Source organism: Haemaphysalis longicornis, unplaced genomic scaffold (genome assembly GCF_048455015.1).
Source record: "Haemaphysalis longicornis isolate Haplotype H1 unplaced genomic scaffold, Haemaphysalis longicornis Haplotype H1 scaffold_171, whole genome shotgun sequence".
NCBI lineage: Eukaryota > Metazoa > Arthropoda > Arachnida > Ixodida > Ixodidae > Haemaphysalis > Haemaphysalis longicornis.
In genome coordinates, this window is record NW_027526277.1 from 264,459 (window position 1) to 282,329 (window position 17,871).

Sequence of the window (17,871 nt, forward strand, 5' to 3'; positions counted from 1 at the left end):
CTCGCTGCAGTTCTCAAACTATGAAGCAGTGCCAGGGTACTTTATCAACCCCCATTCACTAATAACACCTCATTGATGCCAGGACCACACATCATCCGGTTTCACACAAGTCTGTATTGTGGCCATTTATTTGCTGCCTCATCGCAAAAAACGAAAAAAAGAAGTGCTATTGTTTAGCCCTTCCCAATTAGCTACGTTTGAGCACTCCCAATCCTGTTCAGATTTGTGAAGGTCATCTTTTATGATACCTTATTTGGTAAGGGCCACCCTGCTTAATTAAATGCAGTTTGTGCTAAAAGCAGACTTGTACGTCAAGTCCGTCCAAATATTCATGCGTCCACGAACGATCTCGAGACACATCACAAGAAGGGCCCGATTTTTCACGCTTGAATGTATCAAAAGCTTATGGGATCAGGCAGTGCTTCTGTCTGCAATGTTAAAACACATCCATTCGTCAAATTCATTCAACAACGACATGTCATGTGACATCCAAAATGTGCGCGTAGTACCGCTGTCACAGCCCAAATTTACTTCGAAAATTACAACCATGACCACCTACGTGTTTTTTTTTTGTTGTTTTTTATTACATTTCAGTTTGAGCAGGACAGCTCTGGTAGGCAGAACGGAAGAGGGGTGCGATGTCAAGTCAGTTACGCCACTGAAGTACTGTGTTACGCCAACACATCATCACACCAATCAGCGCCGCACGAGAAACTACGGCCCGACGATTAGCACATACGATGAGCGCAAAAGCTTTGCGACACATTGTATCAGAGACGCGCATGATTGATTTCAGGACAGCGACTGAGGCGGCGAAAGTGGAACGGATTTTAAAAACACGGCCGCCGTGCCTGAGGCGACGAAACACGCCGCTTTTTTTCTTTTTTTTTTCAAACTCGCCGCGTTGCTTTTGTGTGGCTTCACCAACAGCAGCCAAAAAAAGGGCGCTCGGATGCACGTGCTCCGAAGAGCCCGATTCCGGATGAGTGTTTCAACGAAACGCTTTCTGGCAGTTGAAAACTGTCGGAGACGCGGAACCATCCGGACGGAATCGGCTGTGGAATCCGCTCCTTTGCCGTTGCGTTAGCGCGACGAGAAAAGCGTTTGAACCGAAGATTATTCAGTGCTCAACCACGTTCGTGGGAAGTACTGACGCGCGAATAATGCGACCGAGGAATGCGATGAGTCGATGCAACCGCCTTTCCGCCAGCGCGTCTCGAAAAACAGGGCGTCGCCAGCGACGCGCGCGACGTCGGTTGAACGGCTCGCTTACCTGAAGAAAAATGCCCGGGAAATGGCCATGTTGTGTATGTGCAACAAGTTGGTCCTGTTCGGAAAGACCGGGTCGATGTTGAGCCGCTGAATATTGGGAACATGGGTGACGGTTTCGTTGGGCAGAAAGAGCTCGTTGACGTCGACCACCCTGCAGTTGTGGCCCGTGACTTTGTCGAGGCGCGTCCGGATGTCATCGAAGTTGTCCCGCACGTGCCAGTTGAACTGCGCTAACACACAGACGCACAGGCAGGCCAACACAGAGTTTGTGACCACAGCACGCACGAGAGCCATAGCTTATTCCTTCGGGACGTCGCGAAATTTCTCCCCGGGCGATCACGAAGCGCTAGGATATGCAGCCATGGGTCTGGGCGCGGACATGTTGGCTAGGAGCGTTGGGCGAGGGTGAGGCTTTCTCGCTCTCTTGATTGGGCGCGTGCCTTTCTACCCTCACCCTTCCATCGGGGAGCGCTTCAGCAGGTGAGGCCAGGACGTCAGGTGTGGAGAGCGCAGAGGGTAAACATTCAAAACAAATGTGATTCAGTGCCTCGACGGACAAAAATTAACCGAGGAAGGCAACAAAGTTGAGAAGCAAGTTCTACGAGTCGAATTACCAACTACTGAACGCTGCAAGTGTTTAAACGCAGCTGCTGAAGTTAGCTGCCCCATTGGTTACTTGCGGCCAAAGAAATTCTCAACGCCGAGCGCTTGCGTTTTCTGGGATGACGGCTGTCGGTCTTTCGTTTATAATCGCGCTACTTTAGCAAAAGGTGCGTTGAATCATTTTCGCAATATCTTGTAGACGTTCATCTCGCTCCGTTGCCAGTTCCGGCGTGGTCTAGTGGTTAGGATACCTGGCTCTCACCCAGGAGGCCCGGGTTCGATTCCCGGCGTCGGAAATTGTTCGGTCTCATGGTGTAATGGTTAGCACTCTGGACTCTGAATCCAGCGATCCGAGTTCAAATCTCGGTGAGACCTGACATTTTTGCTTTTTTTCAGCAAACTTGGTTCGCAATGCGAACAGAGAAAAGTGCCGCAGGGATCCTCACCACAACTCTCACTTTTCTGTTTTCAATATCCTTGCCGAAACTCTGCGGCATTGTCACATCGTCAGTGATTTTTTTTTTTTTTCGTAGAACGTCGCATCTCAGTTTGCTTGACGAGAACAAGGAAATGAATGGAAAGGTCTACTCATGACTCAACCGGAAAATAAGCATAACAAGGGCTTTTTTTTTTTACTTGTTTTCATCGATACTTCAAAATAATGATGGTTGTAAAAATTTGCCATTTTATGCCCGCTGTATTTTGTTCCGAGACCTTCCACTTTCACATTTGGTTCATATGCATTGTTCTTAATGAGTCGTACTGGATTAAAGGTCTTCCATGTTTTTCATTTTATTTAAAGCTAAACGATCGCTAAGCGAGCTTTTTGGCCGCTAAACATATTTTCCTGATTTTTTTTTATCATTGCAGACATGTCGGCGAGGTAATTGGTTGCCGTGAAAGAAAACCTTTAGTTCGTTGTAGTTAGGATACAGTAAACTCCAGTATGTCTCCAGTGAAGGTCTAGTTATACTTCTAACTATGGTCAGGGGCGGATCCAGGCTTTTTCTGAGAGGGGGGTCAGCTCCTATCAGTGATGATGATGATGATGATGAGCAGGAGGAGGAGGAGGGGCCTTATTTATTCACTAAAATTTCGGGAAAGCAAAAACACAAGGAATACAACAAGTAATCAATTCACCTTTTTTCTGCGACCTGAGTGGTCATCTTCTTGGAGGTTTAAATTCAAAAATTAAGGGAGGGGTCAGGACATCCGGACCCCCCCTCTGGATCCGCCAATGACTATGGTTGCTAGCCACCATACTTCGAACTCTTGGGTCCCACGATGGCTGTAGAGGAAAGGGTCACATTAACTTCCCAGCCGTAGAAAAAAAAACAGTTTGTGGCCCGTGTGGACCTGCCGAAAACAGAATTGGTCCTATTGGAACGATTTGCATTTACAAAAGGTTCCAATTTAACCATTTGTGTTTTCGGCAGGTCCAAATGCCCCTCCGTTTTTTTTTTGTTTTTTTTTAACTGTGTTAGTATAAAACTCATAGGGACTTTATAGCTACAACACTGCTGTGATTGCAGAGCTTTATTCATAATAATGTCTACATATGTGGCTCTGTGGACATCCCTGTGGCCCCGGCACAGCTAAAAATGATGCAATGGCCACCATCATACTATTGTCTTTTCTTAGAGTATCACGTACCTGAATGACCGAGTGATCTGTTAAGAGGTCTGTTGCTCTCATAGTTCACCAGTTGTCACTTTTCGGCATTGTGTGTATGTCGGGCCCAACTCTATTTCTTTTGGGCCCAAGTACGCAAGGCAGAGAAGTTTCCAATTTCTCTTAAAAATTCCACTGCTCACCTTAATTAGAGCAGTATTTTGTATTTTTTGCTCCGAAAAACACAGTCTGCAGAGATTCGACTTGTTTTTGCAACTTGAAAACCTGCTTCAAGCTGACCAATAGTGAATTCACCACTGCTTTGAGCTAGGAAGTCTTCCACCTGCATTTGGTACACTTATTAAAAATGCTGTCCTGCATTACTTATTAAATTTTGATATAAGGTTTAGCCCCCATATGTTTAGCTCCCAAGTTCCTTCCTTGCAAGGTGTATAATTATATATGCACATGTTGTTTGACTTTTTCTTTCAGTGACAGAGGATAGCCTACTGTTCATTATTTGGGAGTGCGTTCTGAATAATTCCACTCTCCCCAGCACTGAGAAATCCTCCAAGACAGTTATAATCGTGCACTGGACAGCTCTTCTGCATGTCTGCTTTAATTTTATTCCTTCACGCTTATCTTCAACCCTCCAGTTGAGCTTTCCTAGTTTTACCAATCAAGTTCTACCAATCAAGTATTCCTGAATGTGCGCTGTGAAAAGGCTGTAAATAATTTTTCATTGCTAACTACCCTTCATTGCTTCATTGCTAACTTCCCACCCTCCATATGAAGGATAAGGGGGCCCACACAACCCTTGTAGATATCTTCAAGAACAGTATGCAAGCCTGCTCTACTCTTGGTCTCTGATGCATGGTGTCTACATATACCGTATACGTAGTCCAATACTGTTTCAATATGCATAAATTCCATGTAGATGAGTTTATTATGGTCTGCGGATTTCTTTATCACTTTGTTGACCGCATGAATGTGCTACATCTATGAGTGGCTTTTACTAAACGGAGCCTGTAGTAGACTCGGTTGTTTGAAATCTAAGGTATTGCATATGCGACTGACAATTACTTTGCCAAAAACTTCAGGCCGATGGGTCTTTGACGTCACCCTTCTTGTGAAATAACTATGTTGGCATTTGTCTATAGGCCAATATCCCTAATAACCCCTCCATCTTTTACATGATCTGCGGTTATTCCGTTATTTCCTCTCGCTTTCTCTCGCCGTTTCCACCTCACTGGGAGACTGTTACTATTGGGGCTGCGAACTAAGCTGTACAGTTATTTCAGTACGGTTTCCCGTCCTAATCGCACAAATCTGCATAGAACTTTCTAGCTTCTCTCATAATTTCACCCATTCTGTTCATTATGTTACCAGCTCTACCTCTGCTTATTATTATTTGCCATGTTGCAGGTACCAACGTCACCAACCTTGCTTCAGTTAACTTCGACAACTCTGCCAATTCAATTTTCTCCCCACTTACCTGCGCCTTGCAATCGGTTCCCCGAAATAGTTTACTAATGTATTTTCTAAATGCTCTCCCCCTACCACTACAGCTTGCGTCGTCTTTGCATCGGAATCGAAGCAAAAAAGAAAATCTTCAGATACCTTGTCAGTGCGGCGGCGTGCAAAGACTACGTCATACAACACATGGCCGTCCAGCAAGTGTCGGACGCCCTCGAGCTTCAACGCCCGAAAGTGTCACCCCCACCCGGAGGTAGGCATGAGTAGGTGACGGAAGCCGATTGGCCGGCTGACACGACGTGAGGCCGCGTCGCGTTTGCAGGACAAATAAAGATGTTTTCTCTCTCTCTCTCTCAGATACTATTGGCAATGATCCATACAACTCTTGCCATGAACTTTGGTTTTCAGAGTTTCAGGAGGGGACACAGCTGTATTCAAATTTTCATGGTCTCACAGATTAGTTCGAGCTTTTTTTCTGGAGGTAACACACTGCACTGACTTGTTTGGAATCCGCACTATGTGTTTTCATGACATTACTGAAACGAAAGACGTTGTGGAGATTGCTTCCGCTTGGATGCGCGAGGGAGACAATGCCTCCAGGTACAGTCTACCAGGATTCAGGACTCCACGGGTGTTCCATACCACGTGTTTCTTTGCCCCTTCAAAATTCTTTTATGACCCAGTAGACAAAAGGTCAGTGTCTACACACACTTGCCTTTTTGTTCAACAAGCAAGACTGCTGTGAGTAAGGGAAGCTCAAGGATTTCAGCAGGCAGAAAAACAGTGCAGGTGACGGAGGAAAATGAAGGCCACCCAGAACGGAAGTTTTCCAGACTAAAAATGTGAGGTAAAAAATCTTTGTCCATTTTGTCCGGCGTCATGTTTTCTTTTAAACACGACTGTAGACAAAAAAGGCAGAAAGCACGGCTGAAGCAGTGCCAAGCCGACGCCAGAGGAAGAGCGGGTAAATGCAGTTGGGCCACACCGCCATTCTCTGCCGACGCTTGCACCTCTGGAGTCCGTATCCTTGCCCGAGAGGCCAAGGACGCAGTCAGGAAGCAAAGTGTCCCCTCTCTAGCTTCGTCCGTAAGAAGAAACACGTCTGCCTTTGAGATCTCAATATACAAAACAGGATCGAGGAAACGTACGGTGCACCTCTGAGCCGCTGTCGCAGACACCACATACCGCACACCAGCTATACAGCCTTCTTCCCAAAGAAAGAAGAGTTTTTCTGAAGGAGCACTCGTTATGTGCATTGCCTAAAAATATTTGAAAGCAGGAGGGTCACCTCCCCTGCTTGGTTGGGAGTGCCCTTCTGTCAATACACCACGATGGCCACAGCATCAAGGTGTTTGCCTGTAACAAGGTATACAAAGTGAAGATTCCTTTAACTGCAGAGATACTGCAATGGCTACTAGTCCACCTGATTGTCTAAGCATCTCCATATCAATGAGGCATGCAACCTCCTATTATCTTGCTTTCAGAGGATTAGCTTCCGACTATTTAACATTTAAAGAGCACTAGAAGTGCAAGCACTGTAACACTTTCGAACTCTTGGACCAATGCGGCCAGTCTTCTGCATGTATAGTACATACCACATTGTGAACGGCATTTCTGGAGCAAGCACTACACCGGCAAATGCAGAAAGGACACTCTAAACAGCTTCTCTTATTAGAAGAGCGAGAAAAACTTTACTCAAGTAGCGTGTGTTCCTAAAGCAAAGTACTCAGGATGACGCCATAGAAACAGCGACATGAATGCGACATATAAACAGCCTTTCATTCAGTGCTTCGGTTTCATTATATATCAAAACAATTTGCACAACTTACCACTCCTGTTCTTGTTTTTTACAATACCAGCTCTTGTTAGGTTCGCGGAACATTTGTCAGAAAAATTTCACATGAATGGACCGATGTTGCCCAGCCACTCCAGGAGTGCAAAAGGCTGAATTTTTTTCACTTGTAGTAGTACCAGGAGTGGAATTGTCGGAACCTGTGCATCCCTGGAATACGGTTGGAATGGAATGGATGTAACTGCATCATCACATGAATACGTGACGTGGGTGCTTTGATTGATTGTAGGGTTTACGTGCCGACGCAATGCAGGTGATGAGGCATGCCGCAGTGGAAGGCTCCGGATTGATTTTGACCACCTGGAGATCTTTGACGTGTGCCAAAATCTCGCACACTTCGGCGTTTTTGCTTTTCACCTCCATCAGGAAAGTGGCTGCCGCGGCCAATAATTGAACCCGCATTCTCGTGCTCAGCAGCACAAGACGTGGGTGCTTTGACTGTGTGGACGGTGAGCACTAGCGGTGTGTACAAATCGGTGCAGGCTTGTTTTTGAAGCACTTCCTGGATGGTCAACATCCCTTACAGATGCATGTGCAACTTTCCACTAAGGTAACAGTGTATGAAGCAATGTGAAAATTATGCCGAGCACGTGCTCCGGACTATTCCATATGCAATAGCGCCAAACTTTTTCACCCCACGGTTGGTGCCTCACAGTTGCTTAAATATAAATGCACTTCTCGCTTCATGCAGGTGTTTCCGTCTTCCAAAATTGATTAGTTACAGGGCAGAGAGCCAGCACCCAACACTTCCAATAAGAATAATGCACAAGGATTTCTCACCCCTGGTTCCAATTACAGCACATGCAAAAAAGGAGCGCTTGATTCCCAATAATGACAAAAAAGAAAAACACTTTTATGAATTTTATTAGCTTCAAATAAATGCGATGAGGACATGGTTTTTCTTCTTAACATATTCTTTAAAACAGCATCGTCTTAACGCTTTTCTTTTTTTTTTTTTCAAATAACGTTGATACAACATTCGACTGCTGCGTAAAAACCATAAAACCGATACAACTATAAAAAAGTGGTATAATTGTGTCAATCTATCGAGGGCACTAACACTTGCCACATACGAACGCTTAACAAATGAATCACATAGTACACATACTGCACAATCGATTAAGCTCGATAAAGTAAAATTTGGGATGCAAGAACTTATAACTGAGTATATACGGCAGAACAAACTAACATACGAACAATAAAACATATTCCACAATAAACTAGGTCCGCTAAAGCAAAATTTGGGCTGCAAGAATTTACTAACTGAAGGCATACACGAAGACTGACTGTAAAAGAAATACTAACACATTGGGTCATTGACCATCGTTTGGTTTTTAGGCCTTAGGGCATTGTCTCACAAAAAAAAAAAATATTGTTTGGTCATTTCTGGACAGGGTTGTTATTTGGTCTTTGCTGACACGGCTGCGGCAAGCTGGAGCCCCAACTCCAACGGCCTCACCTCTCCACAAACCAGTGGCTTCACTTGCGGACTCTTCAGAACAATGCAATGCTGCGCTCGCAGCGATTCTTTTGTGGCTTCCGTAGCCGATGCAGCAGTCCCGCATGATGCATCGTCTACGATCACAGTGCCATAGCCTATCTCTACGGCATGCAAAGCCGTAGATGCCACGCAAACGTCAAGCGCCAATCCACACACCGCAACGTGCGTCACCCCTCGCGCCTTCAGCTCTTTATCCAGGACAGTTGACGAACGTTTGTCATTATCCCAAAACGCAGAGTAGCTGTCTACATCGGGACTCATGCCCTTGTATATTTTCAGTGCACTGTCAGCGACCTTCAGGTCCTTGTGCAGCTCCGATCCCCACGTATTCTGCACGCAGTGAGCCGGCCAAAGAGTTTGTTCGATGCAGCCAGAAGCACAGTTCTTGTCAGCAAAGACCACAGTGTCAAAGACCTTCGCATCGCCGCAACACAATTTGCTGCTGGCGTGGAAAGAGCGGCATTCCTTGTTTTCAACAAACGAAATGTGGTCCGCAGGATGCCAGTCGTACGTGAACACAACAACCTCCCACGGGACGTTTTCCGAGAGGTCGTTAATCACGGGTACAATGCTCGCGGGATCCTTCTCGTCCCCAATGTTTGTCACCGTCAGCGTTCCGGTGATGAAGTCGTTCTGGACGTCAACGACTATGAATGCCCACTTGGGGCACAGCACGAGTTGGACCCACTGCGCCCACATTGATTCAAACTCCGAGAAATCTATTCCGCCGTCGCGGTTGAGATCGAAAGTTTCGAAAAGCGAACTAGTCGCGGCTTTTTTCTCCTGCTCGGGCAGGTCTCCGAAGTCTGTAAAAAGAGAGCTGAGAAAGACTGCGAAGTCTTCCTGGCATAACGCGTCCTTGCGACGGACTGCGTGCTGGTTGAAGCACTCCTGGACTGTCCCGGACTGGGCGTGGACCTTCAGCTGGTCCATTGCTGTAGGTACTCGGCAGGCCCTTTGATGCAGAGAGCTGAAATTAAAAAGTCACACGAGTAGCTCAAGCATGCAAAGTTCATATAACCGTTAGACGGCACAGTTCAGACACAGATCTGCATTAGCAACGTCTACTTTGAAACATAGCAAAAGCCGAAAATGAGCACACATGAAGATAAGCGACATCCTGGCTTTAGGGTAGTTCCGTATGGCGCCTTCTTGCTTACGCTTCCTCCATGTTCATGGCAAAAGCAAATCCTAGGAGCTTAAACCAGTTTCTGGAAGCTGTTACACCTCTATCTGTCGCTCTAGAGGAAGAAGCTTAAAACCATACTATGCTGCTTTATCGCTGCGTTTGCAGGAAGGCCCAAGCAGCATAGAGGTGGTAAAACAAGCATTCCGCGCACCACTTGTAGGAAGGTGTACCCTAAAATGTCTTCCATGGCACCAGCAAATAAATGGCGCCGCAAGGAACAAGCAACACGTAAACATTGTGCTGTTAATGCACTCGCTCTTTTGGGAAGTGTTCACATTACCAGTACATGGTGGTGTCCCAAAACAGCACAATAAAAACGCCTCGCTCTCCGTTCTGTCAGCTATGCACATGGTTCTGCATTACACATGCACTTGTGATTTGGATTTTCATTACTGAGATTTTCGTTACTCGTAACTGCTTCTCCAAAAGCATAACCATAGCACACGCACATTCTATTCACTCCCTGCCTGCTCATTGGTATTTAAAGTTTACCCCGATAATGACACCCAGTTACACTTAAGTATGATAGTGTGATAGGAAAGCTCCCATCGGCTTTTGCCACTGCACCTGTCTCGGGTGTTTAAAAGAGTAGTGAAGCCAAATTTGCATATTTCGATTTTTCGGGCCCAATGTGTCCGTAGTATTCCCCCATGAAACATAACGCACGAGTTATTAAGAGTGGCCAAAGTGCTGCCGATTATGAATTACAGCACCGTTCATGGCATCAGTTTCGATTTTAACCGCTGAGAGCCCAGGAGCAAGCGCGGGGGCTCTTCGGCGGCCATGACGTCCCATTTTCTGTTCAAGCCGGAAGGCAATCTTTCAAGACGCCGCTTCTCCCTATTATGACGCCGCTTCTCCCTATCTCAAATAAAAATTAGTTCTATCGCATTCAACCAGTCTCAAAGAGCCCAGAGTTGCGGCCGCCGGGGCAAAACAGGACAAAAGACACCGGGACCCCACCAAAATGTTTACGTTGTGTTGTCGGTTCCATTCTGACTAATATCGTGTCGCTCGCTGATGGAACAGACAGACCACTCCGAGTAAGACCGGCGGTACTTACGTCACAGAACGGCTGACCCGGGCGTTTCCAAATCTCTTAAAAATGCGACAATAATATCCAATTAATATTGGTTCCAAGCGCCGTTTGACGCCCATAATCTGGGAAGGCAACTTGGCAGCTTTGTGAAGCGAACCATATCAGTTTTTAGAAGTCAAACTTTTGTGTCAGTACTCCTTTAAGGGTGAAGCAGCCCTTGCCTACGAGTATCCCGAAAATCGCCTCCCCGGCTGTGCTTCCCCAGCTTATAGCTTCTTTTCCTTATTGTGGTGCTCCTGTTCTGTTTCAGCCCTACAGGATATTCGTACATTTGCTTTGGCTACGAGATGCATCAAGCATCACGCACACATTCCCGTAGTTCCGCAGCACACAATTCCTTAGCCAATGCAGTGTAGTGGGTGAAAACCCCAATTTCAAATACTCCACGCAAATGCCCTACTTTTAATTAAGACAAAATACAAGTTTGTTTTATTCGAAAGATTTCGTGTTCTACAGTGCCCCCAGCACTTGTCCGGAAGCAAACGATGCTTTGTTCACTGCGAAATTAATCAATTTAAGCTAAAAATTGGATTCTCACGCCAAAACGTGTGTTTGAACGACGTTTGCAATGACATAACAAGAACAGGTCTTTCAGCTAAACTTGGTGAGGAGCGGAGACTTGCTTACTGTTAGTCAACCTAGATGGCGCCACCACACCACGACAAGCCATTTTCTGCCTTTGGTTTGTTTGTGACCGTATTTAAACCTGGCTTGTTTTTGTTGATGGAGAAAATAATCGTTTCGTGAAACATGGTGCTCGCTCGACAAATATGGTCACGTAAGACAACATCGCTTGCGTCAATCGGCCAGTGTCGTCTGAGACAATCCCAAAGCCCCACAGTGCTGTGCACCTAAACGAAGCATAGTGCTCGCAGTACCAACAGCAGTACGCATCGCGGTACTTCTCTGTTTACGTGTGCTTTCGTAACTTCCACTGTTTACCTCACCATTGTTACTGATATAAAAAGAATGTGCCCTAAATTTAAGTGCAAATAGCTCGTTCGGCAAGCTTATAAGCCCTGCCTAAATTGCATTTGCTTTTTCCGGCCTCCGCCAATCACAGAGCTGGCGGGTATGACATCATAGCTTCTGTTGCGGGAAGTGAGCTTGTGGGTCGCATGGCCATTCCTTTTTTTCCTAATTATACAGCTTATTTGAGCGAAGTTTACGTTAAAAGTGGCGTCAGCATGATTCTAACGAGGCAATCTTTTGAATGAACCAAACTTGCATTTTGTCTTCATGGCCCCTTTAAGGTGAAACACGATAGTACAAGAAAGCAGCACACATCAAATAACAGCAGCTTGTCTAAAGTGATTTGTCACCCCTCCAGAACATAGAAGCACATTACAGCCTATGTGTAACGGCAATGTGTCTAAACCAAAATCCGAGTTTTGAAGAAAAAGAAAGAAGAAATCCCCCAAAATTTCCTCTCAAAAGAAAAAAAGAATTACTAAATTGTTTCAAGCTTTCCACTTTGTTTCATTAAAGTAGCCTAATTGCAAGTTATCTAACACCACTGAACAGATACAGAAACATTATTTTTATTTCTATCATGGCTGATAGTATTATTCGTATGCTGTGGTGCTGATAAAACCTCTCCCATTTGAGATTAGCAAGAACCAAAAACACTGTTGCCAGCTTTTTTGCCACAAAACACTTTGGTTGCACTGAAGACTGATGCTTCGGTTTTTTCTAACCATGCCAACTTTTTCATGGCTTCAGCCCAGCCTAGCATTTGCCGTGGTTGCAGTAAATATATATGATATCACAATTTGCATTATTTGTGTAACAAGCTTATAAAAAGAATGGGCCTTTTCTACATTTTTTCTCTCCAACGTTGCCATAACTGAAGAGAATTCATCAATTGGAACACGTCATACAGAGAAGCCGGAATAACCACTGAGGACAACATATTGCTTCCAGCGGTGCCAAGCAGCTAGGGGGAAAAAAGTACCACCATAAAAAGCTGGAAACCTTGGACCGAACTGATATTATTGAACACCTCACATCTAAGGCTCCCAATCCTCAGACTAAACAAGGTACAGTAGAACCCCGTTAAAACGCTCTCGGTTCAACAATTTTCTGGTTAGTACGCTCTCAACTGCGAACACTAAAAAAATCCCTGTAGTATGCTTCTTACCGGACACTGCGTTTTCCTGGTCAGTATGTTTCTCCCCTGGGTTTTTTTCTTAACATATTAATAAGGTTCTACTACTGTATTTTAAAGCATTTGTAAAAATTATTGTTTCTAGGATTAAAAGCTCAATGATTCTATTTTTGATAACAAATTTTCTGCAATTTTCTACGGTGAATAGTAAATATTCCGAAACTTGGCTGCAGTAATTACTTGCTGCACGAAAATATTTGAAAGTCTGCACATGACTAGACCTTTTTTTTCCTTACTCACACGGAGATATTCTCAACGTCAAATTCTCAGTAGATGTGTATCTTCCTATGCAAAAAAAAAAAAAAAAGACATCTGATTAGATTTTTTTGGCATGTGAACAAATTTCACTCAGATATAAAAAACACATTCCCTGTAGTTGCATTTGCTTTCTGACAACCGGTCAACCATTCACATTTAACAAAACTTGTTGCTGAGCAAGTTGGTACATACTTCAAGAAAGAAAACGTGGCGCAAACTAGACGCGGATGAAGGAGATAAGCCAACTTCCAATTCTTTATTCAAAGGAAACCACACGACTTTTAGCATGACTTCTCTAAAGAGAAAAAACAACAACAAAATATTAACGAATATATAATCATGCTTAAAAAGTGTAGATGCTGATGACAATGGCTAGAATGAACAAGTGCAACACTGCTGGTAGTACGACAGCATATCTATTCAAGCCTCAAGAGAGCAATCAAGGCGGTCGCAACGCACGTGCCCGCATTCCAGGCGCAGACCAAACTGCAAAGAGAGAAGGACAGCTGCACGTGCTAAACTACGGGCTGTGTGATTCAAGAATGATATTTCTTTGTCACTTAACGCTAGTGACGGCGTGCTAACACACTTGTCGCCAGCTCTTTTTATAAAAATCACCTCCCTTACCGTTTCGTTTCTTGATCTCCTCAGAAAGGTCGTCTTATCCAGGAGTGGCTCACACCCACAGCACTTAGCGGCCTGCTAGGTGCCTGCCCAGGTTGCTGCTGACTGCCAACCGGTGCTCTCTCGCACGTTCATTGAAGCGACGTCCAGTTCGACCAACATACACCCTTTCGCACTTTAAGAGGATACTGTAAAATTGAATCGAATTTCCCTGAAGCACCTCCCAGGTGAAGTCTAGTCCGTAAGGTTCAGACGAAAAGGTCACATCAGCCACTCCAACGTCTAGGTTAGAATCAGTCAAGTTTAAAAGCACAAGGTAGCCTTCCACATATCTAGAGATTCTAAACACATTAAAATTGGAAATTTTTGCGTCAATGCGCTCGTCAATGTATGCTAAGAATATGTCACACAAAACCAGGGCTACAGAGGAACCAATTCCAATACCACCTTTTTGAACATAGAATGAATCGTTCAAACACATGATGGTGGACTTGTGGTGTACTTCTAAAAACTCTAAAAACTGCTCTGTGCTTAAGCCAGCATTGTTCTGGAACTAAACCTAACCAGACGCCTCTATTGTTTCACACACAGCTCTAAACAAGCCCTGCTGGGCTACAGAATAAAACAGATGGTGCACATCAGCTGAAAAACCATTATTTGCAGATGCCAACTCGTAGCTCGACCGAACTTGTGCAAGCTTTCTCAGAAGGCTGGTTGGCGTCTCTAAATAAAGGCTTTTTCAGCTAATGTGCAAGATCTGTTTTATTCTGTAGCCCAGCAGGGCTTGTTTAGAGCTGTGTGTGAAACAATAGAGGCGTCTGGTTAGGTTTAGTTTCAGAACAATGCTGGCTTAAGCACAGAGCAGTTTTTAGAGATTTTAGAAGTACACCTCAAGTCCACCATCATGTGTTTCAACGATTCATTCTATGTTCAAAAAGATTGTATTGGAATTGGTTCCTCTGTAGCCCTGGTTTTGTGTGACATATACTTAGCATACATTGACAAGCGCATTGACGTGAAAATTGCCAATTTTAATGTGTTTAGAATCTTTAGATATGTGGAAGACTACCTCGTGCTTTTAAACTTGACTGATTCTAACCTAGACGTTGGAATGGCAAATGTGACTGATACCTTTTTGTCTGAACCTTACAGACTAGACTTCACCTGGGAGGTGCCTCAGGGGAATTCAATTCAATTTTACAGTATCCCCTTAAAGTGAGAAAAGGGGCATATTGGTCAAACTGGACGCTGCTTCAATGAACGTGCGAGAGCACTGGTTGGCAGTCGGCAGCAACCTGGGCGGGCACCTAGCAGGCCACTAAGTGCTATGGGTGTGAACCACTTCTGAATAAGACGACCTTTCTGAGGAGAGCAAGAAACAAAACGGAAAGGGAGGTGGTTGAAGCGGTTTTTATCAAAAGAGCTGGCGACAAGTGCGTTAGTACGCCATCACTAGCACTAAGTGACAAAGAAATGTCATTCTTGAATCACAGCCTGTAGTTTAGCACGTACAGTTGTCCTTCCCTCTTTGCAGTTTGGTCTGCGCCTGGAATGCGGGCACGTGCGTTCCGACCGCCTTGATTGCTCTCTTGAGGCTTGAGTAGATATGTTGTCATTAATACTACCAGCAGTGTTGTACTTGTTCATTCTAGCCATTGTCATGACCTTCTACACTTTTTAACATGATTATACCTTCGTTAATATTTTGTTGTTGTTTTTTCTGTTTAGAGAAGTCATGCATAAATTCGTGTGGTTTGCTTTGAATAAACAGTTGGAAGTTGGCGCCTGTATCTGTCTTATATTGGCTTCTTCGTCCACATCTAGTTTGCACCACGTTTTCTTCTTTCTTGAAGAATGCACATTTGGGCACAATTCCTTGCAATAAACTTATATTAGTTGGTTAAAAAAGCTGAATTCATATAAAGACATCGAAAAGCTCCCTGTAGTCTCATTTGCACTGCTGTCGCATTAAGAAAGCTGAGCCCAGTTAGGTAATGCACAGCATGAAGTCAAGCAAGGGAGCATTTTTTTTTTCCGAGAACAGGGCAACAGCTCAAGACTAGCGGTTTAACACTGCCCAACACATTTGTATTTGTCTCGTCAGAAGACCGTGATACTTTGAGGGTAATACGAAAAACGCTTAGCTGTTCCATTAGTGCATTGCTTCAGACATGCAACTCAACGATGAGAGCACACTCACTGCTGCGTGCCCACAGCACACTACTACCCGATTAATTGATTGATTGATTGTGGGGTTTAATGTGCCGACGCAATGCAGGCGATGAGGTGCGCCGTAGTGGACGGCTCCGGATTAATTTTAAACACCTGGGGATCTTTAACGTGCTCCGAAATCTTGCACACACGGGCGCTTTCGCTTTTCGCCTCCATCAGAAAAGCAACCACCGCGGCTGGGAATCGAACCCACGTCCTTGGGCTCAGCAGCACAACGCCATGGACACTGGGCCACCGCACCGGGTACTGCTACCCAATGTACAAGGGGGGATACAAAGAAATACAAATGAAGCGCACAGCCTCCGATACACCTCGCATCATCTGGCTGCCAAGTTCAAAAGCTCGGCGCGTGCACTGGCCTTTCACGCATTTGATAGTACCACCTGCCATTAGATTGTAGGCCCACTCAGTGAGGTGAAGCTGTATATTTCTTTGGTTTCACATTTCAACTGCACTGTGCAGCTGAGAAGCAAGCAAGTTGCAAGCTCTTTCCCATCTGACAAGGTCCATTTTGCTTGGTGTTAGATAGGACTGGCACACAGCTATCAATTCAAAATGTGCATCAACACTGCCTCCTGATGCCCGTTCATTCAAAAGGTGAGTGGTGAATAAATTGAAAGACTGTCGTTGGTTCATTATTTCTCCCTGAAACACACACTAAACTTGAGGACAGAAAAAAGACACATTTGACACGATGTGTGCTGCGAACCGAAAGTTGCGTGTTGCTGCAGCGGTGGTAAAAGGCTCAACTACCTAAGTGAACATAAAAAGCATCAATCAGCTGTAATGTCCAACCTAGCTGTAGGTCGTATTCTCAAAAACCCGGAGTAAACAACGCGTCTACGGAGCTCCTAAATCTGGCCGCCAGATAGTGCAGTGTGCATCAAAGGCTGTTCGCTCCGCTGTTTGTATTTCTCCGTATACACCCTGTAAAACGTCATTGTTTACAGAACCCCAAGTCATAGGCTCTTTTCAAGCCACCAGATCATTCCAAGCCACTGGCAGCAGTCGTTGCCAGTGACTTGAAATTATCAGCTGTTCCTTGAGGGGACATTGCGAAAAATGTATACCAGGCTGCAACGGTTCCGATACAAGGAGCCTATGTTCTCCAATACACAGCACTTTATAAGGAGATACGTTCCACACAACTGCGACACACAGTGAACACAAAATCAACAAAACATGCAAATGTCTGCGAATGTTTGCAAACTATAGGTTTTTGCTGTTTTTCTACAAGGCAGATATAGTCAAAAGCTTTATGGCAGTAAACACTTCAGCACAAGCCCAGCAGCCGCATACTTGATTGCATGGTTGTCTGCTGCAACAGTTACATCAGAATATCTTGAAATGACTGAACGGAGGTCACATGCCATTCAGGCCCATTATATCACCCAGTGAAACACAGTGAACGTTGCAAAACATTTGTTTTTTGCTGTCAGACCCGGTAGCAAGAAAGCTTTATCCTTGAGCCCTCATACTTTCAGACGGTGTGGCGCAACTATGGCAGCAGGCAAGCTCGCGATGAAACGCTCCAGCCGAAACGGGCAACGCTTTAGGGAGTGGGTCTGGTAAAGGTACGAACTGTGATGGTACCCAATCAACGCACTTCCATGTTTGCTTTCATAAATCTTTTGATTGTGCAATGCCTAGAACCATGCTGCTCTTTGTCGATTCCTTTCGAGGCATCTGCAAAAATCGGAGCAAATTATGTAAAGATGTCTTGTGTAAAAAACAAAGCATCCTAAGGGAGAATTTTTAACGGGGATTGGGCTGACGACAACGTCCTTGTAAAAACCTGTAATTAGCACACCTATTGGGTAGCAGGGCATTAGACACAATTCATACCCAATGCAACAGGAACAGATTGCAGTTGATATTAATTGGTCATGACTCAAAATATATTTGTCGAATTGGCAGGTCGCGCAGGTGGCGCGCAGGCAAGTGTCCGGGTGTTTAACAAGTGCACTGCGTTAAAAACCGGGCAGTG

At 44.9% G+C, this 17,871-nt stretch overlaps 2 protein-coding genes and 2 non-coding genes across 5 annotated transcripts in view; 2 read left to right on the plus strand and 2 right to left on the minus strand.

Annotated features, from left to right (window-relative positions):
- LOC144166460 (uncharacterized) overlaps positions 1 to 1,675 on the minus strand; it is a 49,580-nt gene extending 47,905 nt beyond the window's left edge. Inside the window, exon 1 of the mRNA XM_077695972.1 lies at positions 1,274 to 1,675. Coding sequence (XP_077552098.1) covers positions 1,274 to 1,566 — 293 coding nt within the window. The 5' untranslated portion in view covers positions 1,567 to 1,675. The remainder of the gene's footprint in view (positions 1 to 1,273) is intronic.
- Positions 1,676 to 2,099: 424 nt separating this feature from the next.
- Positions 2,100 to 2,171, plus strand: Trnae-cuc (transfer RNA glutamic acid (anticodon CUC)). Its single transcript has one exon. It is a non-coding gene; the product is annotated as a tRNA-Glu (tRNA).
- Positions 2,172 to 2,178: 7 nt separating this feature from the next.
- Positions 2,179 to 2,250, plus strand: Trnaq-cug (transfer RNA glutamine (anticodon CUG)). The gene has a single exon. It is a non-coding gene; the product is annotated as a tRNA-Gln (tRNA).
- Positions 2,251 to 7,660: 5,410 nt separating this feature from the next.
- LOC144166462 (uncharacterized) overlaps positions 7,661 to 17,871 on the minus strand; it is a 72,055-nt gene continuing 61,844 nt past the window's right edge. For both annotated transcript variants that reach the window (XM_077695973.1, XM_077695974.1), the window contains exon 2: positions 7,661 to 9,285. In XM_077695973.1, the coding sequence (XP_077552099.1) occupies positions 8,214 to 9,285 (1,072 nt within the window). In that variant the 3' untranslated portion in view covers positions 7,661 to 8,213. The remainder of the gene's footprint in view (positions 9,286 to 17,871) is intronic.